This window comes from Rhinatrema bivittatum, chromosome 3, assembly GCF_901001135.1.
Source record: "Rhinatrema bivittatum chromosome 3, aRhiBiv1.1, whole genome shotgun sequence".
In the NCBI taxonomy this organism is placed as follows: Eukaryota; Metazoa; Chordata; class Amphibia; order Gymnophiona; family Rhinatrematidae; genus Rhinatrema; species Rhinatrema bivittatum.
In genome coordinates, this window is record NC_042617.1 from 179,054,545 (window position 1) to 179,073,892 (window position 19,348).

Below are 19,348 nucleotides of genomic sequence, written 5' to 3' on the forward strand. Positions count from 1 at the left end.
CAAATTCTCTCTTAGCCTGTCTTATCGATGTCTTACATTTAACTTGCCAATGCTTATGCATTATCCTATTTTCTTCTGTTGGATCCTTCTTCCAACATTTGAATGAAGATCTTTTGGCTAAAATAGCTTCTTTCACCTCCCCTTTTAACCATGCCAGTGATTGTTTTGCCTTCTTTCCATCTTTCCTAATGTGTGGAATACATCTGGACTGTGCTTCTAGGATGGTAGTTTTTAACAATGACCACGCCTCTTGCACACTTTTTACCTATGTAGCTGCTCCTTTAGGTCTTTTTCTAACTATTTTTCTCATTTTATCAAAGTTTCCCTTTTGAAAGTTTAGCACGAGAGCCATGGATTTGCTTACTGTCCCCCTTCCAGTCATTAATTCAAATGTGATCATATTATCATCACTATTGCCAAGCGGCCCCACCACCGTTACCTCTCTCACCAAATCTTGTGCTCCACTGAGAATTAGATCTAAAATGGCTCCCTCTCTCATCTGTTCCTGAACCAATTGCTCTATAAAGCTGTCATTTATTCCATCCAGGAACTTTATCTCTCTACCATGTCCCGATGATACATTTACCCAGTCAATATTGGTGTAATTGAAATCTCCCATTATTACCACACTACCAATTTGGTTAGCTTCCCTAATTTCTCTTAGCATCTCATCATCTTGACCAGGTGGACGATAGTATACTCCTATCACTATAGTCTTCCCCAACACACAAGGGATTTCTACCCATAAAGATTCGATTGTGCATTTAGTCTCACGCAGGATGTTTATCCTGTTGGACTCTATGCCATCCCAGACATAAAGCGCCACACCGCCTCCCGGGTGCTTCTCTCTGTCATTGAGATATAATTTGTACCCCGGTATAGCATGTTCTCATTATTTATCCTCCTTCCACCATGTCTCTGAGATGCCAATTAAGTCTATGTCATCATTCACTGCTATACATTCTAATTCTCCCATCTTACTTCTTGGACTTCTGGCATTAGCATACAAACATTTCCAAGTTTGGTTTTTGTTTGTATTTTCATTCTGCTTTTTAATTGATAGGGATAAGTTAAATTTTTTTAGCTCACGTGAGTTTTTAGTTACAGGCACTTGGACTACTTTTCTTATTATTGGAACCTCACTATCGGGATGCCCTAATTCTAATGCATGATTAGTATCTTTTGAAGATACCTCCCTCCGAACCATGCGCTGCTGAGCAACTGTCGGCTTTCCCCTTTGTTCTAGTTTAAAAGCTGCTCTATCTCCTTTTTAAAAGTTAGCACCAGCAGTCTGGCTCCACCCTGGTTAAGGTGGAGTCCATCTGTTCGGAAGAGACTCCCCCCTTCCCCCAAAAGGTTCCCCAGTTCCTTACAAACCTTGCCTAATATAGTATCAACATCCAACAGTCGTAGGTCATTCCTGGCCATCTGAAGTTTACACAAGATGCCCAAGTTAGAATTCACCTTATTAAGTTCTCCAATCTCTGGATTGTGTGCACTAATGCTAACCTAGCTTTCTCTTTCTTCTTATAGGACATCCAGAAAATCAGATGTCCATGAATCACAGCTTTAAGATATTCCCAAAGAACAATAGGAGAAGCTTCCCCATTATAATTCATTTGTAAACATTCATCTATGTCAGTTTCTCAACTACTGCTATATCATTCAATAAACTCATTAATAAACCAAAAGCATCTCCCAGCTTTTCTTTGAATGGAGGAATAGTAAACCAGTCCAGAACATGATCTAATTAGGAAATAATGCCAATATCCACATCAATAACCGAAAAAAAAAAATCAATTCCCGAGTAAGAGTTGTGTGACTTGGAGAAGAAAAATACAAATAGGAAAAATTAATTAATTTATTTAAAATTTCAAACCCACACATTACAATATAGTTCATGGAGGCTTACACTTATTACATTCATAGTCAAAAAGGGTATACACTGAGATTATAATAAAAACCAGACACAACCAAATACTGATAAAAGCAAAAATCTATACTGGAAAATAATCCATATTAGTTTTCAAATGCCAGCTTGAAGAAGTAGGTTTTCATAGCTTTCTAAAATGATTCTTGAGATGACACTGGCTGGATGCACTCAGGTAGAATGTTCCAAAGATGTGGACCTACAACTGAGAATGCACTGTTTCTGGTGACTTCAAGACTTGTCAGTTTTGGAGCTGGAACTTCCAATAAGTTCCAATATCTTTCAGATATTCACCAGCCCCCTCTACTCCTGCAAACGTTTAAGACTAGTTCTTTGAGACCTAGCAACCATCCACATCCCAAATTAATTGTGCAAGGGTGGACTCTAGTGATATTAAAATTCCCCTTAAGATCACATGACCTTCTGCACAATAAATCAATATAGCATGCAAGTTATAAAAAAAATAGATACTGAGACGTTTTGGGAGCACATGCATTATATATGTTCACAGTAGTGAAGACATCGACATCCATCCTCAGTTTTACAACAATATATCTACCATCTGTATCACAACTGATTTACTTTACATCAACAGATAGATCTTTTGAGATCAACATACCCACCCTTCCATATTTATTTCTATTGGCATCAGATGCTAAGAATATGTGACGCAAAGCTTTAGATTTTAATAAATGCTCATCTTGCTATTTTAGATGAGTTTCTTGAAATTAAGAGAATCTTGGCTGTCAATTGTAAGGCTTCTTTAAATAAAAATCAACACTTCATTGAATACCACTATAATCTGTTATCATATTCTTAAGGAAATTTGCATAATCAGCAAAATTACTTTATAAGTCCTTGTCTCCAATAAATCGTCAAGAAAAGGCAGTTCACTACTACTAATAAACATTCCCTTAAACATGGTGCTTAAGCACATTAATTTATTTAATATATACCTCCACAAATCACATACAAGCCACCCTTCAAATCCCAAACCCACCTAAAAACCTTGCCCACCAAGGCATGAACCATATCATCCCACGGGAATAACGTTACCATGTCGAGGCTTGTTAGAAATCTCATAAGATAAAAGAAAATCTCATACCTGAGATACAAAAAATTAAAAAGTGCCCTCCCTCCAAAGCCTTCATTAATATAGAAATGAAAAAGGAGATAGACAAAAAAACCCCAAAAACTTTTCCATCTCTCCAATACATCATTGCAAAGTCATCCTATTGTAAAGTGATTTAGGTCTGTCTACTCTCCATCATATTCACATAAAAGAAAGCTTGCCTTTTCCTCATATCACCTTCATGTATTAGGTTCTCTGAAAGAGGATGAACATTCAGCGTTGTGGCATAGCCTTCCATCAATCTTGGGCACACTTTGCCACCAAAATGGAGAAATTACTTACCTGATAATTTCGTTTTCCTTAGTGTAGACAGATGGACTCAGGACCAATGGGTATAGTGTACTCCTGTTAGCAGTTGGAGACGGATCAGATTTCAATCTGATCCATACCCCTAGTACATATACCCCTGCAGGAAGTGCAGCTCTTCATATACATATACATATATGTACCCCTAGTACATATACCCCTGCAGGAAGTGCAGCTCTTCAGTATTCTTCCTTGCAAAGCATTGTGGGGCGGATTTTCAGAGCCCTGCTCGCGTAAATCTGCCCAAAACCGGGCGGATTTACGCGAGCAGGGCCCTGCGCGCCGGTGAGCCTATTTTACATAGGCTCACCGGCGCGCGCAGAACCCCAGGACTCGCGTAAGTCCCGGGGTTTTTGGAGTGGGCGTGTCGGGAGGCGTGTCGGGGGGGCGGGGCCGGAGCGCGCGGCGTTGCGGGGGCGTGTCGGCAGCGTTTTGGGGCGGGTACGGGGGCGTGGCTACGGCCCGGGGGCGTGGCCGCGCCCTCCGTACCCGCCCCCAGGTCGCGGCCCGGCGCGCAGGAGGCCCGCTGGCGCGCGGGGATTTACGCCTCCCTCCGGGAGGCGTAAATCCCCCGACAAAGGTAGGATGGGGGTTTAGACAGGGCCGGGCGGGTGGGTTAGGTAGGGGAAGGGAGGGGAAGGTGAGGGGAGGGCAAAGGAAAGTTCCCTTCTAGGCCGCTCCGATTTCGGAGCGGCCTAGGAGGGAACGGGGGTAGGCTGCGCGGCTCGGCGCTCGCAGGCTATACGAAATCGATAGCCTTGCGCGCGCCGATCCAGGATTTTAGCTGATACGCGCGTATCTACTAAAATCCAGCGTACTTTTGTTTGCGCCTGGAGCGCAAACAAAAGTAGGCTGTTCGCGCTCGTCTGAAAATCTACCCCTGTGGATATATGTGTGACTGACTGGTTGATTAACTTAATATGGTTAACCTAGATCACTTTGTTAGAACGTTAAAAACCTGAATAACTTGATTAACTTGAACTGGTTGATTGACTATAGCTGGAGACCGCTAGTGAGCTCAACCAGAAAGCGTCGACACCTGGCAGGGTGGATGCCCTAGGTAAATGAAAGCATGGCTTACCCTTGATTCGTTAAAGGACCATGTATCACGGTAGCTGAGGGTAGGCTGCTGAGTCCATCTGTCTACACTAAGGAAAACGAAATTATCAGGTAAGTAATTTCTCCATTTCCTAGCGTGTAGCAGATGGACTCAGGACCAATGGGATGTATAAAAGCTACTCCCGAACTGGGTGGGAGGCTGCCCGTGGTCCACTTAGGATTGCCCTTGCAAAGGTTGTGTCCTCCCGAGCCTGAACATCCAGACGGTAGAATCTGGAGAAGGTATGGATGGAGGACCACGTTGCCGCCCTGCAGATCTCGGCAGGTGACAGCATTCTAGTTTCTGCCCAGGAAACCACCTGGGCCCTGGTAGAATGGGCCTTGACCTGTAGAGGTCGTGGTTTTCCCGTTTCTACATAGGCCGCCTTGATGACTTCCTTGATCCAGCGGGCAATGGTTGCCCGCAAGGCCGCTTCCCCTTGCTTCTTCCCGCTGTGAAGGACGAAAAGGTGGTCCGTCTTTCGTACTGGTTCCGACATTTCCAGGTATCTGGATAGGAGTCTGCCGATGTTGAGTTGGCGCAGACTACGGGCTTCTTCCGACTTATTCAAGCCGTTCATCGTAGGTAGTGAGATGGTTTGGTTAAGGTGGAAGTGTGAGACCACTTTGGGGAGGAAGGGGGGAACCGTGTGTAGCTGAATGGTCCCCGGGGTGAGTCTGAGGAATGGCTCACGGCAGGACAGTGCCTGTAGCTCTGAGATGCGGCGGGCTGAACACACAGCCAGCAAGAACACCATCTTTAAGGTTAACAGACGGAGTGACAGGCCTTGGAGGGGTCTGAAGGCGGATCCCGCTAGGAACTCCAAGACGAGGTTGAGGTTCCACAGAGGTACCGGCCACTTTAGTGGTGGGCGAATATGTTTGACTCCTTTCAGGAAGTGTGATACATCTGGGTGCGAGGCTATGCTGTTGTCCTCGCTCCTGGAGCCATAGCAAGACAATGCGGCCACCTGTACCTTGATGGAGCTGAGGGACAGACCCTTCTGCAGTCCATTCTGTAAGAATTCCAGGATCACGGGAACTTTAGAGGAGCGTGGATTGACGTTGTGGTCTTTGCACCAGGCCTCAAAGACTCTCCAGATCCTTATTTATGTTAGAGATGTGGAGAACTTGCGTGCTCGGAGGAGGGTATCTATTACTGCCCCCGAGTATCCCCTCTTTCTCAGGCGGGCCCTCTCAATGGCCAGACCGTAAGAGAGAATTGAGCTGGATCCTCGTGGAGGATGGGACCTTGTTGTAACATGTCTCTGTGTGGAGGCAGGGGTAGTGGATTCCCTGCCAGTAGTCTTCTCATGTCTGCATACCAGGGTCTTCTTGGCCAGTCCGGAGCCACCAGAAGGACTAGCTCCTTGTGTCGCTGAATCTGGTGAATGATTGCGCCTAGCAAGGGCCACGGCAGAAAGGCGTATGGCAAAGTCCCCGGTGGTCAGGTCTGTACCAAGGCGTCGATCCCCTGGGACTGCGGATCCCACCTGCGGCTGAAGTATCTGGGTACCTGAGCGTTTGATCTGTTTGCCAGAAGATCCATGTCTGGAGTCCCCCACCGATTCACTATCATCTGGAAGGCTGAGGGGGACAGCTGCCATTCTCCCGGATTTAGGCTTTCCCTGCTGAGGAAGTCTGCCGTGGTGTTGTCCCTTCCGGCAATGTGGACGGCGGAGATGTCCTGGAGATTCGCCTCTGCCCAAGCCATCAGCGGGGCTATCTCTAGGGACACCTGTTGGCTTCTGGTTCCGCCCTGTCGGTTGATGTATGCCACCGTGGTGGCGTTGTCGGACATCACTCTGACTGCTCTGTTCCTCAGTCTGTGAGCAAATCGCAGGCAGGCTAATCAGACTGCCCGTGCCTCTAGACGGTTGATGTTCCACCCCAACTCTTCTCTGTTCCACCGCCCTTGGGCGGTGAGCTCTTCGCAGTGTGCTCCCCATCCACTCAGGCTGGCATCTGTGGTGAGCAGAGTCCACATGGGGGAGGACATCTTCGACCCCCTGCTCGTGTGGTTGGACTGCAACCACCACCGTAGCTGGGCCCGTAGTCTGGCTGGTAGAGGTAGATGCACGGAGTAATTCCGGAAGCGTGGGCTCCATCGAGAGAGGAGGGAGCATTGTAGTGGTCTCATATGGGCCCGCGCCCAGGGTACCACTTCCAGGGTAGATGCCATGAGACTGAGAACCTGCAGATAGTCCCAAGCTATGGGCCGGCTGGCTCCCATCAAGGACCGTAGACGCGTTTGGAGTTTTAACCTTCCCTTGGTGGTGAGGCTGACTTTGTCTGCCTGGGTGTCGAACTGGACTCCCAGGTATTCCAGTGATTGGGAAGGCTCTTGTTTAGGTTGACTACCCATCCCAGGCTTTCCAGCAGGGAAATCACTCTGTTGGTTGCCCGATGGCTCTCCTCTCGGGATTTCGCCCTGATCAGCCAATCGTCTACGTAGGGATGGACAAGGATTCCTTCCAGTCTGAGCGCCGCTGCCACCGCTACGATCACCTTGGTGAAGGTCCGCGGCGCCGTGGCTAACCCGAAGGGCAAAGCCCGGAATTGGAAGTGTCGTCCCAGAACCTTGAAGCGTAGGTAGCGCTGATGATCCCGATGGATCGGTATATGCAGGTAGGCTTCTGACAAGTCTAAGGCCGTGAGGAATTCCCCTGGCTGTACTGCGGTCTTGACTGAGCACAGAGTTTCCATGCAAAACCTCGGGACCCTTAAGTATCGGTTGACTGATTTGAGGTCCAATACAGGCCGGAAAGTGCCCTCTTTCTTGGGTACCATGAAATAAATGGAATAGTGCCCAGAATCCATTTCCCATGCAGGTACTGGGATTATGGCTTTCAAGGACAGGAGCCTCGCCAGGGTAGCTTCCAATGCTGCCTTCTTGTGGATTGGACACGGAGATTCCACAAACCTGTCCGGAGGGATGTGATGGAAGTCCAGATAATACCCCTCTCGGATGATGGCGAGGACCCACTGGTCCGACGTAATCTCGACCCATCTGGGGTAGAAGAGGGTTAACCTGCCCCCTATGGCTTCGTCCCCCGGATGGATCGGCTGATTCTCATTGTGGGGTGCGGCCGGGACCCGAACCCGAGCCGGCTCCCCTCTTGTGCTACTTGGTCCGAAAGGACTGGTTCCTGGCCTGAGGACGAGGTGCCTGGTAGCGACTCCTATAGGGAGTGAAGTGTTGGGAGCTTCTACCTCTGGAGGGCCTCGGAAAGGTGCGCTGGTTCCTCTTGGACCTGTCTTCCGGCAGTTGAGGTACTGGAGAGGCGCCCCATGTGCTGGCCAGTTTATCTAGGTCGCTGCCGAACAGAAGAGAATCCTTGAACGGCATTCTAGTGAGACGTGTCTTAGAGGGAGCGTCGGCTGACCAGTTCCGTATCCAGAGCTGCCTCCTGGCTGCTACTGAGGATGAGACCCCCTTGGCTGTCGTACGGACTAGGTCGGAGGCGGCATCCATAAGGAACGAAAGAGCTGACTCCATGTCTGCTGCCGAAGCATTGTTCCTGACCTGTGACAAACAGGAACGCGTTACCACTGTGCAGCAGGTTGCAATTCGCAGAGACAGAGCTGCCACCTCAAAGGTTTGTTTCAGGATGGCGTCCAGGCGTCGGTCATGAGCCTCCTTGAGGGCCGCCCCCTCCACTGGAATGGTAGTGCGCTTGACCACAGCGCTAACCAAGGCGTCCACCTTAGGGCACGCCAGCATATCCTTAATTGCCGGGTCCAGGGGGCACATGCCGGACAGGGCCCGACCCCCTTTGAATGAGGCCTCTGGCGCATTCCACTCCAAATCGATCAGCTGTTGCGCCACTTGCAGGAAGGGGAAATGGCGGGCTGTGGGACGAAGACCCTCCAGCAGGGGGTTCTGCGTAGATGCCTCCATGGTGCTGGGGCCTGGAATAGCCAACTCAGTCAGGCACTGAGAGACCAGGTCGGAGAGATCCTCCTTGGGAAAGAACCGCCTCATAGTTCGATATGGCTCTATCCCCGAGGGAAGTTCCCCCTCCTCGGGGGCTCGGACTCGTCCTCCGAGATATCAGGGTCCGCAGGAGCCGGACTGCCCGGAGGCGGGTGCCCGCGGTAAGGGCGAGAGGATTCGGGGGCAGGGTCAGCCGGGGCAGCAAGGCCTGGACAGGAAGCCGACTGCATCTGTACGAAGGCGTGGACCCCCTTAAATAAGTCCACCCAGGAAATGGAAGCGGCCTCCAGCCGTCGGGGTACCAGGTCCCCTGGGATTCCTGGCTGTTCGAGACGGCCCGCTAGATCCGGGGTGGTTCCTGGGGAACTGTCGGTAAACCTCAGTTGAGACTGGTCCTGGCCCGAGGCTCCCACGGCCTCCTCACATTGGGCACAAAGGGAGTCTGGCTCCTCGCTCTGCGTGGCTCTAAGCTGGCACGCTGAGCACAGGCCAAGAGCTTTCACGCCGGAAGCAGGAGGTGCCACCTCTGGAGACGCCGGGGCATTTAGGTGTTCCATCGCGTCTTGCGAATGCAGGGCACCGGCACTTATGTGTCAGCGATATGCGCTCAATAATAATATGAGCCCACTAATAATATGCGCTCAGTAATATGCGCTCAAGAATATGCGTTCAGCAATATGCGCTAAATAATAAACAATATGCGCTCAAGAATATGCGTTCAGCAATATGCGCTCAATAATAAACAATAAGTACTCAATAATATGCGTACAGCAATATGCGCTCAATAATAAACAATATGCGCTCAATAATATGCGTTCAGCAATATGCGCTCAATAATAAACAATATGCGCTCAATAATATGCGTTCAGCAATATGCGCTCAATAATAAACAATATGCGCTCAATAATATGCGTTCAGCAATATGCGCTCAATAATATACACTTAGCAATCTATATGCTGCGTTGTGCGCCTATCAACAGGCGCCTATCCGAGTGCGCCTATCCATGGGCGCTCAATACCTGAACAAGGCAGACAAAATGGCGACCTCCACAGCGTGCCGCATGCAGGCAACGCCGCCGATCCTCGTACCTCGGAGATCAAAAGTAAAAGATGTACGCCTTACCTGATCCTCGGCGCTTCCTGGCTGTAACCCGGCGGGTCTCCGGCTGCGGGGGGGAGAGGGGAAATATCTTCACCGCCGCGCTTGAGGAAGTGCACCCGCTGCCTCTAAGCCGCCGAACTCGTCTCGCTCGGGGCTATGTCCTCGCCGGGACCGAGGCACCTCTCAGCCAGGCCCGAGCCCTTCTCGCTCGGGGGCTAGATCCCTGCCGCGGTTCGGCCACCGGACCGAGGCGTAGACCTCCGAGGGGTCGTGGAAACCACCTCGGGAAACTCAACTGGGGGAGGGACCCGAGGGTATCACCGCAGGAGTGCGGGGCTCGTCTTCTGAGAAATTTGGAAAGTAGAAAGTAGATTTGGAAAACACGCTCAGCGAGCGTGCAGGCGCTCCAAACTGCTTTGGAGACGGAAATTACTGAGTTGCTTCACTTCCTGTGGGGGTATATGTATCTGTGCTGACGTCAGATCAGTCTCCAACTGCTAGCACGAGTACACTATACCCACTTATTCTGAGTCCATCTGCTACACGCCAGGAAATGGCGAGACGTCTGTCGAAGGCCCTCCAGTAGGGGGTTCATTCTGTTTCCCCGAGGTGCCTTGGCCCGGGATAGCAAGCTCCGATAGGCATTGGCATACAAGGTCCGGAAGCTCATCCTTTGAGAAGAAGCATCTCATGGTTCGGTGTGGCTCTGTCCCCGAGGGAAGTTCCCCCTCCTCAAGGGGCTCGGCTTCCTGTTCAGAGAAATCCGTGTCCCCGTAAGTGGGGCTTCTGGGTGGTGGGAGCCTGTGCCTAGGCCTCGAGGGTCCTGGGGCCTGAGGGTCTTCCGGTGGCGCATATGGTTGGTCCATCCGGGGTTCAGTTTGCATTTTGACAAAGGCGTGAATCCCCTTAAACAACTCTACCCAAGAGATCGACGCTGGGTCTAGGTTGAGGGGCGCCGGTTCCCTGGGGGTCCCCGTCTGTGGGATGGATTCGCTGGGGCCTGCTAGGTCTGGGGTGCCCCTGAGGAGCTAGCACTGGGTCCTGGGTGGGACTGACCCTGACCTGGATCTCCCAGGGCCTCCTCACAGTGTGCGCATAGGGCGTCGGCTTCCTCGCTCTGTGCGGCTCTGATGTGGCTTGCTGGGCAGAGGCCTTGAGCTTTTATTCCTGTTTCTGGAGGTGCCCTTTCTGTGGACGCGTAAGCTCTTATGCGCTCCATTGCGTCTGACATGTGCGCGCAGATGTGCGCCTAGCCGTAGATGTGCGCCTTGTGCTGTGCGCGTAACGTATGCGAGTAAGGTTTTATGTGCGCCTATGGTTATGCGCACAAATAATTTTGTGTGCTTAGCTTAATTTGTGCGCTCGGATCGGACGGCGGGCGGCGCGGCGAACAAGGCCAAGATGGCGACGGCGAGCATGCAGGCAATATGGCGACCTCCTCGGAGGGTCTCCACATGGGCAGACCCTGGAACAGCCGGGGCCTAGCCCTGCTTGGGCGGATCAACCCGGTGGCACAGATTCCGACCGCCGACCTGTGCTCCTCCTCGATCTTCGGAGACCGGGCTAAATTAGAAGCTTTCCACCTTACCTTGTCTTCGGTGCTTCCCAGTTTCACTCTGGGCGGTCTCCGGCTGCGGGGGGAGAGGGCAACTACCTTCACCGGCGCGTTCGAGGGGGTGCACCCGCTGCCTCTCAGCCGCGCCCGAGATCGGGGGCTAAGTCCTCGCCGCGATTCGGCCGCCGGACCGAGGCTGCCTCTACGCTGCGTCCGAGGATTCGGGGGCTAGGTCCCTGCCGCGAATCGGCCACCGGACCGAGGCTCACCTCCGAGGGACCACGGAAATCACCTCGGGAAACTCAACTGGGGGAGGGACCCGAGGGTATCACCGCAGGAGTGCGGGGCTCGTCTTCAGGTAGGTTTCTTCTTTAAATTTCGGGTTTGTTCTTTAATTTTGGTCTAACGCTTTGAGAGCGTGCAGATAGTCCCTAACTGCTATGGAGACGGAAAATACTGAAGAGCTGCACTTCCTGCAGGGGTATATGTACTAGGGGCTGACGTCAGATTGAAATCTGATCCTTCTCCAACTGCTAACAAGAGTACACTATACCCATTGGTCCTGAGTCCATCTGCTACACGCTAGGAAATAGTTTATTTAGAGACGATACATCAGACTTATTGGAAGGTAGACTAACCGCAATTCCTGCAGCTCTTAAAATCAATGTGGCTTCCTCAGGCTCTTTTAGCCAGGAGATGACTGCACTAATTGTAAACCAAGACCAAAATGATGTAGCCAATGATGCCTAATAGGTTCCTTCCTCGGATCATTTGTTATATCCTGCAAGTATCTTTGCTTTTTAAATTGTCAGGTCAATGTAAACAAGAAAAAGTCATGAAAGCAGGCGTATCATGAGGTGTATTTTTCTGCATGGGCTCAGAAAATGGTAAACCCTTTCTATATTGTAGGTAGGCTCCCACGAATCACACAAACACCCCTCCCGCTAGCAAAATAGCTTTGTTGATACAGATGACAACATGCTTGCAGTCCATATATATACTCCGAGGATTCTGGGATTCTCCTAAATCTCAGATTACTGCAGCGACTTCTATTCTCCACGTCCTCAGTTAGCATCAATCTCAGCTTCATTGGCAGCCACAGATTTTTCAAAAAGACGTATCACCTCAGACTGTTCAACAATCCTCTGCCCCAGCTCTTCCACTCACTGCTCCACCTCTGCAAGATCACCACCAAGATCACTACACAGCTCACCAACAGTTTCCAAGATTTTAACTTTTATGAATTTCATATCGTTTTTTAGCTCTTGGAACCAACCTTGAAGGTCCATATGAGTTAAGCTGTCTTCTTTCCTGAGGGTAAGTACACCAACAAGATTACCACAAGACTCAGCTTGCTACCATAATAATTATCTTATTTCATTTCCTTTATATTTTCATTATGGTTATATAGAATTAAATTAATATAACGTGGAAACTAAAAAGTATAATCAATGACAACAACACTACCTGGAACCAAGAGTCAGAACTGGAATTACCTATATTCTCCTATAATAGTGAAGTAGATATAGAAATAATAATAATAATGAATTACATTAGTCCTTACAAGCAGTTGTAGATAACTGCTATCCATTTGCCACACAGGTATGATATATGTTAGTTACCTGCTACAACATGCCAATGCATTTACCTTTGTTTTTTCAAAATTTGCTTCTTCTGTCATTTCCACAGCGTGCTTCACTTGTTCATATGCACTGGATTCCCTTTGCTGCATGTCCTTCATGTTCATTCTTAGTGTTACTAAGGCATCCATTAGTTCGTCTCTTTCTCTTTGTCGCAAAATAAATTCCAAATACAGAAAACAAAACAAAATAATAAACATTAAAGAAATGAAACTTTATCAAATTGAGCTTAAAGGCAAACTTGGCAGTACTGCATAGGTAGGTTGCAGCCTGATCAGAATGCTGATGTAATGGACTTAAGCCCTTGAGATCTACAGACTTTAAGAAGAGTTCGCTGTCAGGTATGCTTTATGATAAAGCAAAGTCCAAATTTACAAAGCACTTCAACCCATTTCCTTACTTGAAAGGGTACCCTTAGCTAAAAATGTGAACAGCATTAAGTACCCTCACTTTACTATATGATATTTCAAAATTACACATATTTATCATGTTACAAAATACAACCTACTGTCATGTTTCTCAATTAGTTCTCCTGGAATTTCCCTGAACAGTAGTCATTTTAGTAAATGATAATAAACACCCATACCCACATTGCATGAATCAACTAGATGCTATTCTATGTGAAGTAATTTCTACAAATGTGACTACTACTTTAAGTTCAGAAGAACTACAGGGGAGTTGCCTAATAGTGTAATACACAAAGGGGTCCATTTTAAGAAACAGCGCACGCGCGAACAAAAGTATGCTGGATTTTATAAGATACACACGTATCTTATAAAATCCGGGGTCGGCACACGCAAGGGGGTGCACATTTGTGCAACTTGCTCGTGCCGAGCCCTGCGCACGCTGCCCGTTCCCTCAGAGGCCGCTCCGAAATCGGAGCGGCCTCGGAGGGAACTTTCCTTCCACCCACCCGCACCTTCCCCTCCCTTCCCCTACTTAATCCACCCCCCCGGCCCTATCTAAACCCCCCCCCCACCTTTATTCCAAAAGTTACACCTGCCTCTGGCAAGCGTAACTCGCGCGCGCCATCTCCTGACCCGGGGGCTGTTCCAGAGGTCTCAGCCGTGCCCCCGGAACACACCCGGGCCGACACCATGCCCCCCGACACGCCCCCGGGAATGCCCTGATCATCGCGCCGCCCTCCCGACACACCCCCGACACGCTCCCCTAGCAAAGCCCCGGGACTTACACACATCCCGGGGCTTGTGTGTGACGCCGAGCCTATGCAAAATAGGCACGCGCAGAGGGGTTTTTAAAAGGGTTACGCGCGTACCTTATGCGCTTAACCCTTTTAAAATCAGGCCCAAAGAGTAATCCTTTTAAGATTATCAAATACAGAATTAGTAAGGATAAAGTTGGCACTAGTGACAGCAAAATCAGTTAAATGGATATATTTATGGTCTTTTCATAGGCATGTTTACAGTAGTAACTATCATTGTCATCAATACCACTTTCCAAACGTAAAGATGGATTGATTATAGGTTTGAAATTTTTATTCATTTATAAGATATTGTATTCTACATTTATACATTCAATTTATTAAGGTTTACACAACCACCTTAGGTGTGACTGCCTTCTCTTGCCTAACTACAATTACCCATGCCCTCCCCCAACTCCATCCCAATGTTAGCTATCACATTTGTAAGAGAAAACTGTTAATTGAAGAGAAGATTTTTATTGGATGGATATGGCTGCAGCATAGGACAATTACATACAACAATTAAATTACTAAACATCTATTACTAACATTCTCACTCCCAGGGGTGACCACACCCTCACCAGTTAAATTTAAATTCACAAATGCTCTATAGTATCATGCTACAGCAATGTAGCTCCATTGGGGATGCAGGGCCATTGAAGTCTTGCCTCTCAAGTTGTCCTGTAATCCAATCCTTGATCATCAGCGAAGTTCTCAGTGGTGCAATGATGTCCTGGCTCATAAAAGAACATGAGTCACTCATTAAGCATGCCAACACAATTCTGTATGGTGAGCTGGCCAAGTCCCAGACATCAAAGCTGAACACTTGACATGCAACTCATCTTGCTCTCACTCATCGATGCAATGTAAGAGACGGAAAACTAAGTATTCTCTACCTGAGCAGCTTTTCAAATATTGCATGTGCCTTGTGCCCAGGAAGTGGTCAGCCCCACCACAAGCCCATGGTAGCAACACCTCGTTTGCCGTGGGCTCCCCATCAACCAAGCTGAGGCTATATCCCAAAGCAACAAAGCTGCCCTACAGCAATATAAATTAACAACCTGCCGCACCCCCCCAACCCCCATTACGCCCCTCACCTCTGACCCGAAGCAACTCCGGCATAGCCTCCAGCAGCTTGCTGTTCCAAGGAGCCAGGATAGAACTTCCTCCAACTCTGGACAGCCTTTATAAGTCCCCTAGCTGGGACTTCCTGTGGTGCTGGCTGATGATGTCACATCATCCAGAAATATATAAGAAAGTCTCTTGCAACCAACCAACACCTCAGCAACAGGTCTCTGGTGCCCTTGTGTTCTAGTATGTGTTGCTATCCTTATCCTGTTCCTACCTTGTACTTTGTTCTGTGTTCCTTGTTGTGGTTGCTTGTCTTGTCCCTTGCTCCTCCTTTTTCTGTTTGTTGTCCAATTCCTTGACCATCTGCTCTTGTTCCAATTCCTACTTGTTACTTTCCTTGCTTGTCCTGTTGGTCCTGTATGTCTTGTCTGTTCTGTTTGTCACAGACTCACTTCCTGGATCCTGAACCCAGCCTGGCCTCTGTCAATCTTCTGTCTGCTACTTGCCCTGAGTACTGGCTTGTTACCTGTTTTGCTGTTTGCCACCTGCCTCAACCCATGCTTGCCTGGACTCTTCTCTTGGATTGCCCCTCAGACTGGCTTCCTGCATCCTGACCTTGGCCTGGCCTCCATCCTTCTGCTGTCTGCCCTGACCTCTAGCTTGTTACCTTTTCTGTTGTCTGCCACCTGCCTCGAATCACACTTGCCTGGACTCTTCTCTTGGATTGACCTGGGAACCTATATAAGTCCTGCCGGCCCCTGGAACCCAAGGGCTCAACCTGCAGGAAATGGGACTAGCATAGGCGAAGCTCCAGTCAGTCCCACCATAGGGTTTCTCTGTTAGCCGACGAGGTGGGCCTAGATTTTTATTTATTTTATTTATTTAGAGCTTTTCTATACCGGCATTCATGATACAATCATATCATGCCAGTTTACAGATAACAGGGGTGTGTGATAACTTTGTACATTTAACAATTGCAGAAGAAAACAAAAAGTTACAATATAACAGGGTTGCTGGAACTGGGGGAGGAAGGAGACAAGAATAAAAGAATCTTTACAGAAGTAAATTATTTACATTGTGCAGTAAGGACTCTTAATGGATATTAGTGACTCAGTTAGACTCGGGAAAGGCTTGTTTAAATAACCAAGTCTTAAGCCTTTTTCTGAATGTTAATAAGCATGGTTCAAGTCTGAGATTGGGTGGTAAGGTATTCCAAAGAGAGGGGCCCGCTGTAGAAAAGGCCCGGTCTCTTAGTGCTAGATGGTGTGTAGATTTAGTTGGTGGGACAAGCAGGGAACCTCTGTAGGCTTCTCTGATGGGTCTGGATGATGTGTGTAGTCTGAGGGGGATTTGGAGGTTGAGAGGGGCTTGGGAATGGATGGTTTTATGGATGATTGTGATGGACTTGTGTAGAATTCTGAAGTGTATTGGTAGCCAGTGTACATTTTTTAGAATGGGAGAGATGTGGTCTCTTCTTCTGGAATTTGTCAGGATTCTAGCTGCCGCATTCTGGAGCATCTGAAGTGGTTTGATAGCTGAGGATGGGAGACCTAGCAAGATGGAGTTGCAATAATCTATCTTGGAGAATATTACGGCTTGTAGGACTGTTCTGAAATCATGGAAGTGAAGGAGTGGTTTCATTCTTTTTAGTACCTTCAGCTTGAAGAAGCAGTTCTTGGTTGTATTGTTAATAAATGTTTTTAGATTCAGATAGTTGTCTATTATTACTCCCAGGTCTCTTGCTTGGCTAACAATGGTGTTGGCTGGAGCACTTTGTGGGGAATTGCTGTTTTCCGGGGTGATGAGGAGGAGTTCCGTTTTGGCTGAGTTTAGTATCAGGTTTAGGTTTGCGAGGAGTTGGTTGATCTCTTGGAGGCAGTTTTCCCACTGTTTGAGTGTTTTGGTGATAGATTCTTTGATGGGGATCAGAATTTGCACTTCGTCGGCGTATAGGAAATGTTTTAGTTGAAGGTTAGTTAACAGTTGGCATAGAGGAAGAAGGTATATGTTGAAGAGAGTTGGGGACAGGGATGAACCTTGAGGAACTCCTAGTGAGGAGTTGTAGCGGGGGGATTCTTTATTATTGATTCTGACTTTGTAACCTCTGTTACAGAGGAATGTTTTGAACCATGGGTGTGCAGAGCCTGTTATTCCAATGTCCGAAAGGCGGTTGAGGAGGATGTCATGGTTTACAGTGTTGAAAGCCGCCGACAGGTCCAGAAGAATTAATAGGAAAGATTGTCCTTTGTCCAAGCCCATGATGAGGTGGTCTGTTAGCGATAAGAGTAGAGTTTCAGTGCTTAAAGCCTTGCGGAACCCATATTGTGTGGGGTACAGTATTTCGTGATCTTCGAGGTAGTCAGAGAGTTGCGAATTGACCAGTTTTTCCATAATCTTTGCTACAAATAGCAGGTTAGAAATTGGGCGGAAGTTGTTTGGATTCTTGGGATCCAGATCTGGTTTCTTTAGGAGTGGTTTAAGAGAAGCAATTTTTAGGGCGTCGGGGAAGATACCCTGTGTTAAGGAACAGTTTATGATATCTGCTGGTGGTTTGGAGATGGTGTCAGGTATTAGCAAAAGAAGTTTTGACGGTATTTGGTCAAACGGATGGGAGGAAGGTTTCATTTTCTTTAACAGAGATTGGATCTCTAAAGCAGTGGTAGGTTCGAATGAATCCAGCAAGATTCTTTTGTTGAGGAGGTGGTAAGAGCTAATCAGAGAGATGGGGCTAGGGGGCAAGAGGGTTAACAGATTGGTGATTTTGCTTTGGAAGAATAGGGCTAGTTCATCGGCTTTGGATTGTGCTTGTTCGTTAGGGATAGATGGTGTGTTAGGTTGTGTTAGTTCAGATACGTAGGAGAAGAGGGCTTTTGCGTCGAAGGTAAGGTCCTGAATCTTGTGAGCGTGGAAATCCCTTTCTGCCTTTAGGGTAGAGTTCCTGTAGTGGTGGAGGGCGGATTTGTAGGCGGAAAGTGTGCTGAGAAAAGGGGTTTTGCGCCATTTGTTTTCCATTTTTCTGAGGTTTTGTTTGAGTTTCCATAGGTCATTGGTGAACCATGGTTGTCTCTTTGGGGAGTTGGGGTTGAGTTTTATTTGTTGATAGTGGACATAATTTATTTGCTATTTCCTCTGTGATATTGCTCCAGGATGATAAGGCTGAGTTGGGATCTGAAAGGTTTAAGTATGGAAGTTCTTTAGCCAGGTGAATGCTGAGGTCAGAGGAAGAACAAGATCTTCTGTAGGGAAACGAGGATTGAGGGGGGTGAGGGTTACAGATTTCAGATATTGAGAAAGTAGCAGAGATTAGTGAGTGATCCGACCAGGGCACCGGTGTGCATATAAGGGGGGATGAGTGCGTGATGCCGGAGTTTATGAAAATAAGGTCCAGGATGTGGCCTGCTTTGTGGGTGGGCTTGTTGATAATCTGTTGGAAGCCCATGGCTGTAAGTGTGGAGAGTAAGGCTTCACAGTTGCTTGTGGGTGTAGTGTTGTCGACATGAAGGTTGAAATCTCCTAGTATCAAGGCTGGGGAGTCCAAGTTTATGTGTTTTGCAATAATTTCTATGATGGGGGAGACATCTGAGTCGAGGAGTCCAGGTGGGGCGTAAACTAAGAGGATTTGGAGTTGGTCTGTTTTGAAGAGGCCCATTTCTAATTTTGAATCCGATTTTACAGGGAGTTGGGAGACTCTCAACTCTTTTTTGGTTGCTAGAAGGAGGCCCCCGCCCCTTTTCTTTAGTCGGGGGAGGGAGAAGAAGTCGTAAATCTGTATGGGGAGTTGATTTATTAGGGCTATATCTGTTGGTTTAAGCCAAGTTTCTGTTATGGCGCAGATGTCCGGTATGGCATCAAGGAGATAGTCATTGAGGATCAGAGTTTTCTTAGTGATGGATTGTGCGTTGAATAGTGTCAGGGAGAATAAAGCGAGACCTAGGAGTTGGGTGAGAGGAGAAATCAAGACTGGAATGAGGGTTTTGGATGAGCGTGGACGATATAGCATTGTTGCTTTTCCTGTGTTGTGGAAACTGTGGTGAAGAATAGGGATTGGGAGTCCCAGTAGCATTATGATCTAGATGTGCGGTAAAGGATGGGTTGAGAGCTGGTTGAATGCAGGAGGAGGCTGAAGGAGGCTGGATGAATGCTGGAGGAGGCTGAATGGAGGCTGGATGAATGCTGGAGGAGGCTGGATGAATGCAGGAGGAGGCTGGAGGGGGTGGAAGTATGCTGGCTGTGAATCGCGTGTAGCAATGCTGAGGCGAGGCTGCCTATCGGAAGAGGGCCTCTGTCCTGATTCCTAGGGCTCACAAAGGGGCGCACTAAGGGGCAGGCCCCTAAGGTCGCGCTCTTTCGGGCGCGCGACGCCGCCGGGATGTGCC

At 48.3% G+C, this 19,348-nt stretch overlaps 1 protein-coding gene across 10 annotated transcripts in view; it reads right to left on the reverse strand.

Annotated features, from left to right (window-relative positions):
• SDCCAG8 (serologically defined colon cancer antigen 8) overlaps window positions 1–19,348 on the reverse strand; it is a 694,410-nt gene that overhangs the window by 544,301 nt on the left and 130,761 nt on the right. For all 10 annotated transcript variants that reach the window (XR_003855449.1, XM_029593983.1, XM_029593984.1 and 7 more), the window contains exon 10: window positions 12,709–12,847. Coding sequence is in view for 9 of the 10 variants with exons in the window: in XM_029593983.1 (XP_029449843.1) it covers window positions 12,709–12,847 (139 nt within the window). In the remaining variant the exon portion in view is untranslated. The remainder of the gene's footprint in view (window positions 1–12,708; window positions 12,848–19,348) is intronic.